At 42.1% G+C, this 16,235-nt stretch overlaps 1 protein-coding gene across 1 annotated transcript; it reads right to left on the bottom strand.

Moving 5' to 3' along the window:
* Positions 1-352: 352 nt before the first annotated feature.
* On the bottom strand, positions 353-10,180 carry LEPROTL1 (leptin receptor overlapping transcript like 1). Its single transcript, NM_001037462.2, is given in 4 exon segments — positions 353-664; positions 1,647-1,833; positions 4,038-4,113; positions 10,068-10,180. Coding segments are annotated over 4 exon segments (396 nt in total). The 5' UTR covers positions 10,084-10,180; the 3' UTR covers positions 353-547.
* Between the last annotated feature and the right edge of the window lie 6,055 nt (positions 10,181-16,235).

Genomic DNA, 16,235 nt, shown 5'->3' with positions numbered 1-16,235 from the left:
GCAGCTAGATTTGCATTGAGTATATAGTCTATAAGGTATGCTAATGGTCTGCATGTTTGCATAAAATTGGGAGTGATGTCATCCTGACTGAATTAAAAATTTATTTTTATAACTATGTGTAGTAATGGAGGTTAAACAATTTTAAGGGAAAAAAAATGTATTTAGCCCAGTAGTAGCCAGCAGAACTCTAATGCCTAACCAATGCAAATGGTTATTACATTTAAAAAATGTTTAACATTGCATATTGATTAAAAAAAAAAAACTGAACAGGAAAAACACATAAATATTTTAAAATCAGCAGGACACCACAAAAAGCATACTAGAGATAAGTGTGAAATCAGTCAAGCTCCTCCAAAAGAGAAAATCCTTTTAATCCTTCAGCAAGTCTCTGTGAAAATAGTATGCTTACAATACAAGTGAGAAGGGAGCACCTGGAACACCCCCGAGAGGCCTGCTCCACTGCTCAGCATCACTGCCCTGTCTCCTGTGTGCGCGGACGGCCGAGAAATGACAAGAAGTCCATGTGACAAGAGTTCAGTGATTCCTTTCACCACTGCTGCCAGCTGAAGTCATCGTTGCTTCCAAAGACCAAGAAAAAGCCCAGGATAGTTGCAAAGATGACAGTGTTTCCTGTGAGGACGAGTGCACAAGCTCCCCACTCGATCTACAGATGTAAGACAGAAATGCTCAGTTAACAGACATGAAAAACAACAAGGAAATGAAAAGCGATCAAGGCTCCAGTTGTACGCCAACCACGATCCAAAACAAAGACGACTTGTAATAATGACTCTGACACTGCTGAACACATAATGGCTGTTCCTGTAGACCTGGCTATTCTTGCAGACCTGTGATTCCTTTAAAGAGACAGAAAGGCATGGAAAATAATCATTTTTGAAAAGCAAGCTTGACTTCTGGGTTATGAAGAGGCAGCATAGAATTCTATGATTTTCTGTTTTCAGAGAAGTTTGCTTCAAATCTTCCTTAGAATCTAAAAATTTCACCTAGAGAGCAGACTATAAGCATCAGAGATGCACATGTGCTCGTGTATGGTCTATTAGAGAGGCAGGGGGAGTCACTGCCCTGTGTGTGTGGAAGGGTGGCCAGCCTGTCTTCTTTGCTATCTCCATCTTCCCAGACACGGAGGAGCGAATCTGACTGGTGAGTCAGGGAGGTCTCTTCTATTCTTTGGTACCTTCCCACCTGCAGAGATTTCCTCAGGTCTTCAATGTTGTAAGCTGTACAGGGTAGGCCTGGGGTTGTGCAGCACTGGGCGAGTCCATGCCCCCAACTGTTACCTATCTATTTAAGTTCTTGGCCGCACCATGTGGCATGTGGGATCCTAGTTCCCTGACCAGGCGTTGAACCTGGGCCCCTGTATTGGGAGCATGGAGTCTTAACCACTGGACCACCAGGAAGTCCCCATGTGCCCAATTCTGAGAGTGAAGTACTGGCATGCCAACCGCTGCTGCCAATGCATTTCAGTATTTTTACCAATTAACAACAACAAAAGTAAGATTTTTCTCTCTCATCTTCTAGGTTCCTATGTCTCTCATCTCTTTTTTATGTTATTTAACAGACTTTTTTCCCTGAGAAAAACTGAACATAGTCTACTGCAAAATTGTGAGTAGGAGAATGCTGTCACTTACCAAATTTGCTCTGGCAAATACGATAGGGAGGCCAAAAGCTGAGACCACAATGCCTGTTGTAAGAAATATGGCGAGTTCCTTACAGGCGTTACTCATAGCATCCGTATCGTCCACTAGTCTTCTCGCTATGCAGTATGGAATAGGTGAAAGGATATAGAAGAACAGAACAAAGAGGGGCCAGTATTGGCTAGAAAAGGAAAAATAAGTTAATGTAGTTTTTGCTGTCTTTGTCATTTTCCTACACACAGAATATACTCTTTTTTAAAAATAAGGACCAAAGTATACTGCAAGGTACAAATATGACATTGTTTAAATATAAGCTATAAGCTGAACACTGAAAAAGAGAAACATTTTGAGTCACAGTATTCCTAAAGTCAACTACGATACACTGATTAAATATTTCTTAAATGAAAAGAAAATGCTTTATGATTTTTAACAGTTGGAATTAAGGCCCCAAATTAAAAATATTTTTAGGTTATAAATAAAAAGGCATATGAAAAATGGCATTGTTAACACAGTACTTTTAAAATTCAAGATTCATAACCTTGACTTCTAAAATCCTGCTTTGGCATGAAGCTGGAACACCCCCAAACTTTCCTTAGTTCACTAGGAACTCCCAAAATACTGCATACAGAAAATGAACTGAAAGTTAATACTGAAGACTTTCAATCAGAATGTCAACTTTATCACAATAAAAATCATCTAGCTATTGTATCGTGCCATGTCCTTTCCTGGTTTGGATGACATAAAACACTTATGTAAGATATTACCACTGGGAGAAGATGGGTGAAGGGTGCCAGAACTCCTCTGTGCTATTTTTGCAGCTTCTTGACAGTCCATCATCATTTCAAAATAAAATGTTAAAATAAAATAGATGGCTTTAAAACTGCCATAAAATACATATCATAATGGAGATTTGCTTGTACTTAGAGGCTCATGATAAGCAAAGATTTATCTATGTGTTTCTCCTAAAAATCTTCTGCTGAATATTTTGAGAATGACAACAAAAAATTACAAATGGGCATAAGTTTAAGGGAAAACATATGCAAAAAATACAAAATGACAGTAAGTGAAAAATCCAGGTTACCTGTGTCTTCCCTGTCTTCTCTTTCCCAGTTCTACTGGTGTGGGTCTTTCCAGATTCCCATATGGATAAACTTTAGAGATATGAATGAATCACTGCACTTTTAAATTTAATAAGATAGCCTGTTTAACAGATTAGCAACCACAGCCCTTTCTTGTCCCTTATAAGACGACCCGGTATTTGCATCAGTGGATGTACTAATTTATCATTTTTCTTTTGATAGACCTTTAGGATGCTTCCAGTTTTCCTGTTGTTGTTGGTATTATAAACAAGGCCGCCATGAATATCCATACTCTCCCGACACACATATCTTTGTAAACATCTTCAAATAGATTTGTATGAGTTAATTCTAAGAAGTGGAAGGATACATTTTGAGAGCTACAGGCAAACTGGTCACCCAGGACTTGCACCTGTTTGAACTTCCACCCAGAGTACGTGACAATGCTTGTCTGTCCTATCTTTTACCTTTGCCCATTGATTTCATGTAACTTACAAAAGTTTTTGTGTTATTTATTTATGGCTGTGCCGGGTCTTCCTCGCTGTGCACAGGCTTTCTCCAGTAGTGGCAATCGGGGGCCACTCTCTAGTGCCATGGCTTCTCTGGTGGAGCACAGGCTCAACAGTCGTGGCACACGGGCTTAGTTGCTTTGCAGCATGTGGGATCTTCCTGGATCAGGGATTATCTCCTGCATTGGCAGGAGGATTCTTTATCACTGAGCCACTAGGGAAGTCCTAATTTTGAGTGAGGTTGAGTATATTTTCATGTTCTTATTAGCAAACGGCAGTCCTTTTTACGTATTTGTTGTTCGCTTTTCTATTGTGCTGTCTGTATTTTTCTTAGTAATTTAGCCTATGAATTTAAAAAATTCTGTCTTATAGAGTAATTGTTTACATAACTTTTTTCTTTGTCAGTTGCTCTTGACTCTGCTTACAGTTTTTTGTTTGTGTTGAAAAAGACATTTTACATTTTCTTGTCTATAACTTAATCAATTGGTTCTCCAGATGAAGCAGTAGTGATGGGTTAGCATTTCACTATCTGGCCATTAAAAGCTCAGCAGTAGTCAAAGAACAACAGCCAAAGTCTTTTCTACAAAATGCTGCTGTCCTAAAATACTTTCAAACAAATTTTAAGTGAAGACTTAAAAGTTTATCCTTAACAAATGACCATTTCTCAGGTTTACTTCTATTGCAGTAAAAAAAAAAAAAAAAAGTGTTTTAACTTTAAAGGTAGGGCTTCCCTGGTGGCTCAGTGGGTAAAAGTAGAAAAATGTTACACTTAAACACAAAAAGACAAAAATGTTACATACTTGTATATTGGGAGGGCACATCCAAGCATTAAAAACATCAGTCCAATTGCTCCTCCAAAGGACAAGCTAATCAAAGCTGCAGAGTAAATAAAAAGTCAAACAGAAACAGCAATTAAATCAACATTTATTTTTATTAACATTACTATTAGCAGTCAGAATATTCCCTGAAATCCCAGAAGCAAAAAGCAGGACAAAACACAACAAAAAAGCAAAGGTATTAGTGACTCATCTTCAAAAGCTAGAGTTATCTTGTCTTGGAATAAGCTATTTGAGGCATCTTCAAAGCAAAATACGGTGATACTGATTTTCAAAGCCCTGACAGATGGCCGGCACATTACCACATTCCCAAATTAATGGTCCCATGTCAAAGGAGTCCCATCCCAGTCTGCAAGATCAATGCTTCTCCAGCCTTTAGTATGGTATTTGTTGTCTAGTTACTAAGTTGTGTCCAACTCTTTGTGACCCCATGGACTGTAGCCCGCCAGGCTTCTGTCTGTGGGATTCTCCAGGCAACAACACTGGAGTGAGTTGCCATTCTCTTCTCCAGGGGATCTTCCCCACCAAGGGACTGAACCCAAGTCTCCTGATTGCAGGCAGACTCCTTACTGCTGAGGCATGGGGGAAGCCCAGTGTGATATGACATTTACTCCACAGATCTCTACAGTTTTCAAAAGCAGTCTGTGGAGAAACTCTGCAATCAGCTTTACTGGACTTTAGAGGCCTCATCTATGGGAAAACTTCTCCTGATCAGCGACTGCTTCTTGCACATTCCACCCCTGGCATGTACAGATGAAAAGTGTTTAAGGGTACCAGTAATCAATAATCTCAATTAATTTTGCTATAGATCTTTAAATAGCTTGCAAAACTACAGCCAGATTTCTTTCCCTAAGCTGCTACACATCAGAAAATATTCAGGATTACAGGTACAATCCTTCAGTTGTATCACCATTTTAAGATGTCATCACAAGCCATAGATGCATTCTGTAGGCGAAATAGTTTCTGAGGTCACACACAAACAACACCCACACACCCTGATACAAAGCATATATTTTAGAAAGTGTTTTCACATATATCAGTGAGTAGAAACAATGTTCTTGAAAAAGTATAGTTAATCAACAGTCTAGAATTAAGCAAAGAAATAAATGATCAGTTTGAGCTCCACATAACCTCTATTTCCACAACTAATAGTGGCTAAAAGAATAACTTTCTTTTTTTGTCCAACGATGCAGTCTATTAACCTTAACAGAAACATTAAAATTCAAAAGAGCTGTCAAAAGTCTACAAGTTAGCAAGACAAGACTCAACATACATAAACCAAAATTAACACTTAAGGGGTTAAATGCTGCTCAGAATTAGATATACTTCTCTGAATTAAAATGGTCATAATCAAGGACACCCACAGACATGGGAGCTGAGCAGATTTAGTTTTCATTCCGATCACTGATGTAGGTCATGTCAATCCTGAACACATTTACTTCGTCCTTAATGCCATTAGATTTTCAGTTGCACAAGGAAAACAAAAATAAAAATATCTGCACTTTAATTTGTGGCAAAGGAGGAGCTTTAAGTTTCCAAGGGAATGCGACGTCAACAGTGAGGTAAATACCGAGCTTACCATGTTTTGTCCAGTTCAAGACAGGTCCTCGGAAGCTGGTCTTGCTTGCTTGTGAGGACACGCATTCACCCCAGGCTGCACCCCTTGGCCTCTGCATCTGTACTGGCCTTCTTTCCCCTCCTGGAAGTCAGCGGCTCTCTCAACCACAGGCCCTTTGCATATGCTATCCTTTCTACCTCAGATACTTTTTCATTCACTCATTTCATTCAAGAAATGTCTACAGAGAGCCAAATACCTAACAGGTGCTGGGGTGGTGTTAACGAACAAGGCAAGGCTGTGAACAACTTAGGAGCTTGCATTCTTATCCCAGCTCTGGCCTCTTTCCGCCACATGAGCTCCTGCTTTTCCTTTAGATCTCAGCCCAGTTACCTCTGAATCAGTGAAGTTTTCGAAAAGCCCCTGACTAGACCCATTCCCCCTATTATGTTTATTTATTCCTTCACTCTGCAAATATCTACTTAGTGCCTCCTGAGCACTGCACACTGTTCTTAACACTGGAGACAGGGCAAAGAAAAGAAGTTAAAACTCTTGCCCTCATGCTTATGTTCTAGTGGGAGAATAAATTGATTTTTTTTTTAAAGTAAACAAATGTCAAACGTTATTTAAAAAAAAACAAAACAAAAACCAAGGGCGTAAGAGTGCTATTCTAGATATATCGGCCTGGAAGCCATCTCTGATGAGCAGACATCTGGGCAGAGATCTATGTGAAATGAAGAAGTGAATCAACCTTGTGGCTATGCGGGGGGACATTTCAGGCTGGGGCACACATGCGGAGGCCCTCTTTGCTCTGGCGTGCCTCCCCTGTGATCATTTATCACAGCAGCTAGGTTTTTGGTTTGTTCTCAGAAAAAATATAATTTTATGTGTCATCATCAATTAATAATTTCCTTAAACTGAAGTGTAAAATACATGCTTGGTAAACAAAGATTAGTAGAGTAACCGATTTTGAATACATTTAAGCTATCGAATTACCATGATATTTGGACAACCAGACATGAAAATAGTTCAGTATAAATGTTTATGCAATGCTATACAGATTTGTTTCTCTTTCCTTCTAAACTGTTCACACCAAGAGAGCAGAGAACAGAGGTTTTCTACTGATTCTCAGGCCTCAGCTCTTAACGCTCCATAATAATTATGTGTGGAATGAACGAAAGGAGGCTGAAGGAAAAGAGACAGGGTGGGGAGATGGAAAAAAGAAGACAGAAGAGAGCCCAGTGCAGCTGAGCAGAAACAGTTGCAAGTGAGAGTCAAGAGGCAGTGGGGCCCAGCTCCTATCAGCCACTTACTATCTGACTATGAAAGTCATCTGAGCGTCAGTTCTTTCTTCTATAAAATAAGGGTTGGACTAGATCTAAAATGCAAATAATTCTCTGAACACTAAGATACTTGTTACAAGACATGCTGAAGAAGTAAAAAAAATAAAAATAAACAAAACCAACTCTGCTTTTTGAAAGGTAACTGCCTAACAGCTCAGTTCATAACTATACTAACACCTTATGTATACAAAAGCCATTTATGCAGACTATAGCTTACAAACCTGGCGGAAACAGAGAGACCACACAGATGTCACAAAACCCACATGTTAAAGCTAACATTCTTTACCCTCTTATTCAGAAGTTATTTATTTGATTTTTGTGACAATTGTTGTATAATGAAACCTTTTATTTTAAAGAATCACCTATGCTCACTTATACATATATATTTCAATAGGCAATTCATGTACCCAGAACAAAGTTAAGTGAAAAGTAACCTTCCTTTCCTGGACGCAATTACTGTTATCTGTATCGTATGAGCACAAAATTTTGTAAGCTTATTTTGATTCCCATATTGAAAATTATGAGAAACAGGAGGAGAGCTGCGGACAAGAACTGCCCTCTGATTGGAGGGAAGAAACTGGAAAAAAAAATTCCAGTTAAATCAGGCATAAAAAATCTCAAAAAGCATACCAGATTTGTGATAATCTTGGCCAGGAGATTAGTAACCTTAGAACTTGGTTGCTGTGGTTAACACTGTTCTATGATAGAGAAAAATTACTTATATTCTTATCATCAAAAAAGAGTCTAAATTCTTTTTAGTGTGCTCTTAAAAAGTTAATGATGACTTATTAGAAAAAACAAACAAGGAACTTTCGAGATAAGATTCGGGTATCAAAAGATTACTTTGTGTGACATCTTACTTCCGGGTCATACTGGATAAGATAAATACCAATGGGGTTAGATAAACTGCTCAAAAAGAGTTCTCAAAAGTGTAAAGTTCCTCCAGTCTTAGGAATCAACAACCAGGTTGATGTATATACAAATCTTGCCATCTATGTATAAACGGTTGTCCTAGATGACAGATCAACAAGGCAAAATTTTACACTGTAATTAAGTGATGCAACATTCAGAAGGCAAAGCTTAGATGAGTCTGGTTTCTACTCCCAAAGCCTCCAGGTTAGGGGTGGAACAGGCCAATTATCAACTCTCAAGACACTGGGTGTGGTTTCTGTGATTACAAAAAGATTGGAATAGGAGAAGGGACCTGAACTGGGAGTTACCAGAAAAATCCAATATGTAACAAAGTAATAGACAAATGGATTCCCTGGTGGCTCAGACTGTAAAGAGTCTGTAAACAATGGCCCTGGATTGGGAAGATCCCCTGGAGAAGGAAATGGCAATTCACTCCAGGACTACTGCCTGGAGAATCCCATGGACAGAGGAGCCTGGTAGGCTACAGTTCATGGGGTCACAAAGAGTCAGACACGACTGAGCAACTTCACTTAATAGACAAATGACTTGAGAAGTATCCTGGATTCAATAAAGTATCCACTTGCAATGCAGGAGACCTGGGTTCGATCCCTGGGCTGGGAAGATCCCCCAGAGAGGGGGACCACAACCCACTCCAGTATTCTGGCCTGGAGAATTCCATGGACTGTATAGTCCACGGGATCACAAAGAGTTGGACTGAGTGACTTTCACTAACATAAAGATAGGTCAACAGGAAGAAAACATCCTGATAACAATCACAACAATCAGAAAACTGTACTGAAACCAAAGTGTAAGTACAATTCCGTTTGAGATACTTTCTGCTGATTAATACTCACCTCCCCATAATTATAAAGTTATTTTCTTGGGAGAGAGACTCCTATATTAATTGACAGTACAGAAATGGGGAAGAACTGGGAAACTGACAACATCCTAAAAATCACAACATTTCTACCATGACTACCTTTCACACAGGTATTTTAAAAGGTGTGTTATAGTTCAAAAGGAGACAGGAAAGTTATCCCAGCTGCTCAACTGACAAAGTTTTCTACCGGAAATGTTTCCAGACATTATAAATAAACAAGAAACAGTAAACATGTGACTCTGGGGAAGAAGCTCAGCAAAAGCTGTCCTTGAAGAAAATAAAAAAACACAGAAAAAACACTGTTACTGAAGTTCTTCACTTCCTGCTTGCCTGCCCTTCAAACAAAGCCGCAGGTCAGGAAATCAATGTAATTCGTTGTCAAGAATTAAGTTGAAAACATTGTTGATGGTTATTCGTTTCTAACCTAACAAAACTACCAAACAGCTGGAGAAAAAAAAAAATGCAACATTTTTTTTAAAGGAAATAGACAAATAAAACGAGAACTTTTTCATTGAGTTTTAATAAAAAACCCTTTTACCTTAAAAAAAAAAAACAAACCCTAACTTAATAAAAACATTGAAATGTGAAAAAGCCTCAAGGTCCAACTGTGGAGAGGGGAGGGAAAAGGAGCCCTTTGGGGTCGCTCACGGGCTTTACATAGTCAGACCAACACCACAAATCAAAACGCATCCGTTTTAGGAGCGTGAAGCTTAGAGTTTGGGTCCTGACGCGGATGTGATCGCCAAGGTTTGGGAAAGAACCATCCTAAAGCCCTTCCAGCGCATTCCTGGGGGCTCGGTTCGGCTCAGCATCCGAAAAGATCGCACTTGTGCCTTTAAATGGGGAATGACACCGATTTTCCATAACTGGCATCTCTGGCGGCCTCCTCAACCCCCTCAAAACCACACAGTGCAAAACCCTCGGCTGCAAACTCCTGCAAAACGCGTGTCTGTGGAGCCGAGCGGCTGGCTGCGGGACTCCGAACGCCCGGCGGGGCCACTTCAATTCTTCGCACCGGGGGGCGACGGGCAGGAGCTAGGCGGCCGAGCTCAGCACCGGGCGGGGGCTGACGCGGGAGCCGCCGACCCTGCCCAGTCCTTTCCGGGAGGCCGCCGCGCCCACCGCGGCCCGGAGGCCGGAGGCTGGGGTCGCGGTCGGGGGGAGCCGGGAGTCAGCCGCCAACGCAGGGAGCCCCGCGGCGCGCGCCGGGTCCCTGGAGACGGCGTGTGGGCCCCGCGTGGGCCCCCCGTCCCCTCTCTCGGAGCGGCGGCCCAGCCCGCCCGGGCTCAGCGCCCCAGGCCCACCTTTGATGCCGGCCATGGTGGTGACGTCGCTCCTGCCTCCGGGACCCGAGGCGGCGGCGGCGGCCTGGAGACCGTAGACGCGCGGCGGCGGCGGCCAGACAACACCCGGAAGTGCGCGACGCAGCACTTCCGCCGGCGGCTCACGCTCGCGCGGGGGCGCGGGGGGCGCGGGGGGCGCGCCGGACTGGGGACCATGGGTCCAGGCCCCTTCCTCCTCAGCTGCGCTGTTGTGGGATTATCGCTCTCCAAGGCTTTCCGCCCCCGTCTCGGTTCAGGGGCAGTGGAAACACCAGCTTCATCCCGAAGCCCCCAACGGGCATCCCGCAACCTCCCACATCCTTTGAGGAGAAAGAACGCGACTGGAAGCCGTCCCCTTGGGACGCGTGGTGTGATGCCTCTGGGGGAGTCCTTTAGCGTTCTTCAGAGGGCACCCAGTTCTTTTCCCCCTCCATCCTGTAATAAAGGAGCTGTAAGGCCAGTTGGGTGGCCTGCAATTGGCTCCTCACTTTCTGACACAGAACCGGGGTTCTGGTGAGACCCACCTCCCGAAGTAGGAGCGGCGGAACCCAGTAACAGGTGGGATTTAATACAAATACAAACGGGATTTAATACAAATCCAAGCTCTTGGGAATCTGTGAGAGTCGGTTTTGTTTTTGTAACAGGGCTAGGAGAAAAGGAGAAAGCAGAGGTACAAATACATTTAGTTAAGTCGTCCTGCAAAGCGATTGAACATTTACCATGTATGAAGTGATGAAAAACTAGATACAGTTTCTGTCCTCAAGGAACTTGCAGTTTAGTGACACAGACACGAAAAGGTGTAAAATTACAACGAGGACAGTTGTTAGCAAAGTGAATAACTACTCCAATGAAAGTCTGATTTAGATCCATCAGATAACTATTTCCCTGAGGGACAACAGCAGGATGGACAGGTGGGTAAGTAGGAGAGAAAAGGGAAAAGCCATACTGGGGAGAAGATAGTGTTTGCAGGGGTGGGGAAGGGAAAGAGCACATTTGAGAATCCTTTGGGGGCACAAGCCCTGGTGGCTGAGTAAAGTGCATCTTCCCTAATTTGCTCTTGTGAATACAAAAGGGTTGGCATTGCAGACATTTGTTCTTCATGACATTAGTGGGCAACTGGAATTATTCTTCAGATTAGAAGGGTCTATATTCTTTTGCATCCGTGGTCATGAAGAAATCCTAAGTGAATATGCTCTGATTTTTCCCATGAGACCCAGTGTTTCCAGCTTTAAAAAAAAAGAAAAAGCACTACCCTAAGGACTATTTTTTTGAGGACTATTTTTTTGAACAATAGATGTTGTTTAGAGTCAGTTGAGACCTTAAAAACAGTATTTCCAAGTGTTGTATTTCAAAGACCACTTACAACAGAATTCTTTGGGATGCTTCTTAAAAAGGCACGTTCCTAAGCTCCACTCCAGACATTCTGGCTCAGAACTTTTGTGGGCAGAGCCCAGAAATCTGAAATTTTAACCAGCATTCCAAAGGATTCCTATGCAAAGTAAAGCTTGAAAATAATTGTCTGAAGAAGGTGGAATGTCAGTTTTCTTGTCGTCAGTTTTCCAAGCGAATCCTAAGCATTAATAGGGCTTCCCTGGTGGCTCAGATGGTAAAGAATCTGCCTGCAATGCCGGAGGCCTGGGTTCATCCCTGGGTGAGAAGATGCCCTGGAGGAGGGAACGGCTACCCTCTCCAGTATTCTTGCCTGGAGAGTTACATGGACATAGAGGAGCCTGGCATGCTACAGTCCATGGGGTCACAAAGAGTTGGACAGGACTGAGAGACTTTCACACTTCACTTCAAGCATTAATATTACATCCTTTGAATGTTCTCTAAATATTCTTACATAAATTCCTAGTTCAAAAACTTTTCCTTCAGATAGCTTCCTATCTTCCAAAGTCAACTTGCAAAGATGGGGATGAGAGGAAGAGAGCTATTTTTTGTCGAGTAGCTGCTATAAACATTTATCTGTTGCTTTAAACACTGATCTAATTTAATCCTCTCCACACTTTTGTAAACTTGGGATTCTTAACTCTTACAGATCAAGTCAGAGACATCTCAGAGAAGTTTAAAAAAATTTTTTATTATAGAAAAAATTTAATATATAAAAAAGTAATCAGAAGTGTAATGAACTCCCATGTACCGTCAGCTGCCTTCAACAATTAACGCACAATGTTGTTTTATCTATATTCACATCCACTTTCCTTTACCTCCCACAGTATTTTTCCCCATGTTATTTTGAAGAAAATTCCAGATATTTTAATAGCTCAATATGTTTTGAAAATGATTCTTAACAAAACAATACATTTATCACACCTAAAGAATAATTCTTTAATATTTTTATATATCTAGTCAGTGCTTACATTTCCATACCTCATAAGTGTCTCTTATAGTTTATTTGAATCAAAGTCCAAATCGATTTCATGTATTGCTATTGCTATGTCAGAGATGTTTTTAAAAACTGCTTTTTATCTCATAGCTCTCAGTTGAATGGTAACTCTTCAGAACCTTTCCTGGACATCCTCTTTATTTTAGCATTTCACTTCATATTACCCTGTTTTCTTCTTGAAGGCACTTATTATTTATCTGAACTATATTATTTGTTGGCTGTCTCTCCCACTAGAATGTAAATTAGTACAGTCCTTTATGTTTTGTTTACTACTGTCTAGAAGTGTACATGGCCTTTAATGGGACCTCAAATAACAGAAATTCTCTTAAGGTAATTAGTGACCTCTACATTGCAAAATCCAAAGGTCACTTTGTGACCCAACCTTTCAACAACAGTGGATGCTTGGTGATCATTCTTTTCTCTCAACTACCACACCACTACTCTGGTTTGTTTCTTATATCTCACCAGACATTACTTTTCAGACTCTTTCCTGGATCTTATGCTAGAAGTTCAAATGTTAGTATTCTCTTAATTTGGTCCAGGGCCTGTGTCTTTGTTGGGCTTCCCTGGTGGCTCACACAGTAAATAATCTGCCTGCAGTGTAGGAGACCCGGGTTCAATCCCTGGGCCGGGAAGATCCCCTGGACAAGGGAATGGCACTGCACTCCAGTATTCTTGCCTGGACAATTCCATGGATAGAGGAGCCCAGCAGACTACAGTCCATGGGGTCGCAAAGAGTTGGAAACGACTGAGCAACCAACACACTTGCACTGTCTTTGCTATATCGAAATGCTCTCCCTATGAATTGTATCTCTTCCTGTGACATTAAATACTGTTTTCATTTTGATAATATAAGTACACAGTTCACCTTAGCTTGGAGATTTAGACTTGTCTGTCCAAGTGTCTATTTAACATGTCTATCTGGGTTCCTAACAGTCACCTCAAACCTACCATGTGGAGAGACATGATTCTAAGGGCACGAGCTCCCTGTGTCCCCCTTTTCTGACAAAGCAATAAAGCTGTCCTTTTCTACTTCACCCCCACCCCCCCACCACGCAAAAAAAAGCCTAACATGCAGAGACCAGAATTGTCTATTATCTTTATTCCAGTCCTGCTTGGTCCTACTCCATGCTACCACTGTTATGCCTCCTCTTGTTCCTTTCTTTCCCAAACCTACTTTCCTTCCGTCGCACTTCCTTTGTTTGCCTCTCCCACCCTCCAAGTTTTGTTTTATTCACTGTATATCCCCAGTGCCTAGAACGCTGCCTTGCAGGTACTGTTAGATACTAGTAGGTGCTAAATATATGAAGGTACTCATCAAATTAGTGAGGGATGTGCCTCAAAACACAAAGCTAGGGCTTTTGCATCTGCTGTTCCCCACATGGTGAAGATATTCATATTTTCTCATCATTCACAGCTCAAAGCTTCAAAATCACTTCCTCAGCAAGGCTCTCCCTGAAGTTGCCTCCCAGGTCTCTAGTGCTGTTGTTAAGTGTCCGACTCTTTTGTGACCCCATGGACTGTAGCCTGCCACGATCCTCTGTCCATGGGATTTCCCAGGGAAGAATACTGGAGTGGGTTGCCATGTCCTCCTCCAGGGGATCTTCCTGACCTAGGGATTAAACCCCGGTCTCCTGTATTGGCAGGCAGATTCTTTACTGCTGAGCCACCAGGGAAGTCCCAGTCTCTATTGCATTACTGTTTTATTTTCATCAATGCACTATCACTGTTATCTTTGTTTATTAATTATTTAATTCTGTTTGTCCTATTTCTTATCAGTGTAAACTCTATGAGAATAGGGACTTTGTCTGCGTCCTCTAAGCCTAAAACAGCATCAGATACATATTAGGCACTCAACCTATGTTTGTTGAATGAATGAATGGAGAGAAACCCAGGCCTCTCAAACCTCAAAGATAATGCCTATGCACATAACTGTTTTCTCTGGCTGGTTTTTTATTTAGGTGGTAATTTCTCCTCCAGATATCTTGTAAATTCCCACTGCCTCCACATAGAAGGAAATATGTAAAAGTTCTGAGCTTTGGAAACCAGACTATATTTCCACGCCACCTCTGTCTCAAATCCACTCTGTATTTAGCAAACAGTAATGGTGTCACACTCATTGTAAAAGACCCTGATTCTGGGAAAGATTGAAGGCAGGAGGAGAAAGGGATGACAGAGGACTGAATGGTTAGATGGCATCACCGACTTGATAGACATGAGCTTGGGCAAGCTTTGGGAGTTGGTGATGGACAGTAAGCATGGTGTGCTGAAGTCCATGTGGTCTCAAAGAATCGGACACGACTGAGCCACTGAACTGAACTGAACTGAACTGAATGGTGTCGCAAAGAGTTGGACTGTGCGACTAACACTTCAGTTCAGTTCAGTGGCTCAGTCGTGTCTGACTCTTTGGGACCCCATGAATCTCAGCACCCCAGGCCTCCCTGTCCATCACCAACTCCCGGAGTTCACTCAGACTCATGTCCATCGAGTTGGTGATGCCATCCAGCCGTCTCATCCTCTGTCGTCCCCTTCTCCTCCTGCCCCCAATCCCTCCCAACATCAGAATCTTTTCCAGTGAGTCAGCTCTTCGCATCAGGTGGCCAAAGTATTGGAGTTTCAGCTTTAGCATCAGTCCTTCCAATGAACACCCAGGACTGATCTCCTTTAGGGTGGACTGGTTGGATCTCCTTGCAGTCCAAGGGACTCTGAAGGGTCTTCTCCAACACCACAGTTCAAAATCATCAATTCTTCAGCGCTCAGCTTTCTTCACCGTCCAACTCTCACATCTATACATGACCACTGGAAAAACCATAGCCTTGACTAGACGAACCTTTGTTGGCAAAGTAATGTCTCTGCTTTTGAATATGCTATCTAGGTTGGTCATAATTTTCCTTCCAAGGAGTAAGCTTCTTTTAATTTCATGGCTGCAATCACCAACTGCAGTGATTTTGGAGCCCAGAAAAATAAAGTCAACCACTGTTTCCCCATCTATTTGCCATGAAGTGATGGGACCAGATGCCATGATCTTCGTTTTCTGAATGTTGAGCTTTAAGCCAACTTTCACTCTCCTCTTTCACTTTCATCAAGAGGCTTTTTAGTTCTTCACTTTCTGCCATAAGGGTGGTGTCATCTGCATATCTGAAGTTATTGATATTTCTCCCAGCAATCTTGCTTCCAGCTTGTGCTTCTTCCAGCCCAGCGTTTCTCAGGATGTACTCTGCATAGAAGTTAAATAAGCAGGGTGACAATATACAGCCTTGACGTACTCCTTTTCCTATTTGGAACCAGTCTGTTGTTCCATGTCCAGTTCTAACTGTTGCTTCCTGACCTGCATACAGATTTCTCAAGAGGCAGGTCAGGTGGTCTGGTATTCCCATCTGTTTCAGAATTTTCCACAGTTAATGGAACACAAATCTTGTGCCAGATATCATGCTAGGGGCTGAAGATATAAAGTTGAGTAAGGCACAGTAATGTCTGTCGGGAAGGTTATTGAGGTTTTATAAATACATAATTGACGACAGTTAGACTTTGCCTGGGGCTTCCCTAGTAGCTCAGCTGGTAAAAGAATCTGCCTGCCATGCAGGAGTCTCGGGTTCCATTCCCGGATAGGGAAGATCTCCTGGAGAAGGGATAAGCTACCCACTCCAGTATTCTTGGGCTTCCCTGGTGGCTCAGACGGAAAAGAATCCGCCTGTAATGCGGGAGACCTGGGTTTGATCCCTGGGTTGGGAAGATCCCCTGGAGGAGGGCACGGCAACCCACTC

Source organism: Bos taurus, chromosome 27 (genome assembly GCF_002263795.3).
Source record: "Bos taurus isolate L1 Dominette 01449 registration number 42190680 breed Hereford chromosome 27, ARS-UCD2.0, whole genome shotgun sequence".
NCBI lineage: Eukaryota > Metazoa > Chordata > Mammalia > Artiodactyla > Bovidae > Bos > Bos taurus.
The sequence above is the reverse complement of the archived record's forward strand: the minus strand, read 5'-3'. Positions and strand labels throughout refer to the sequence as shown.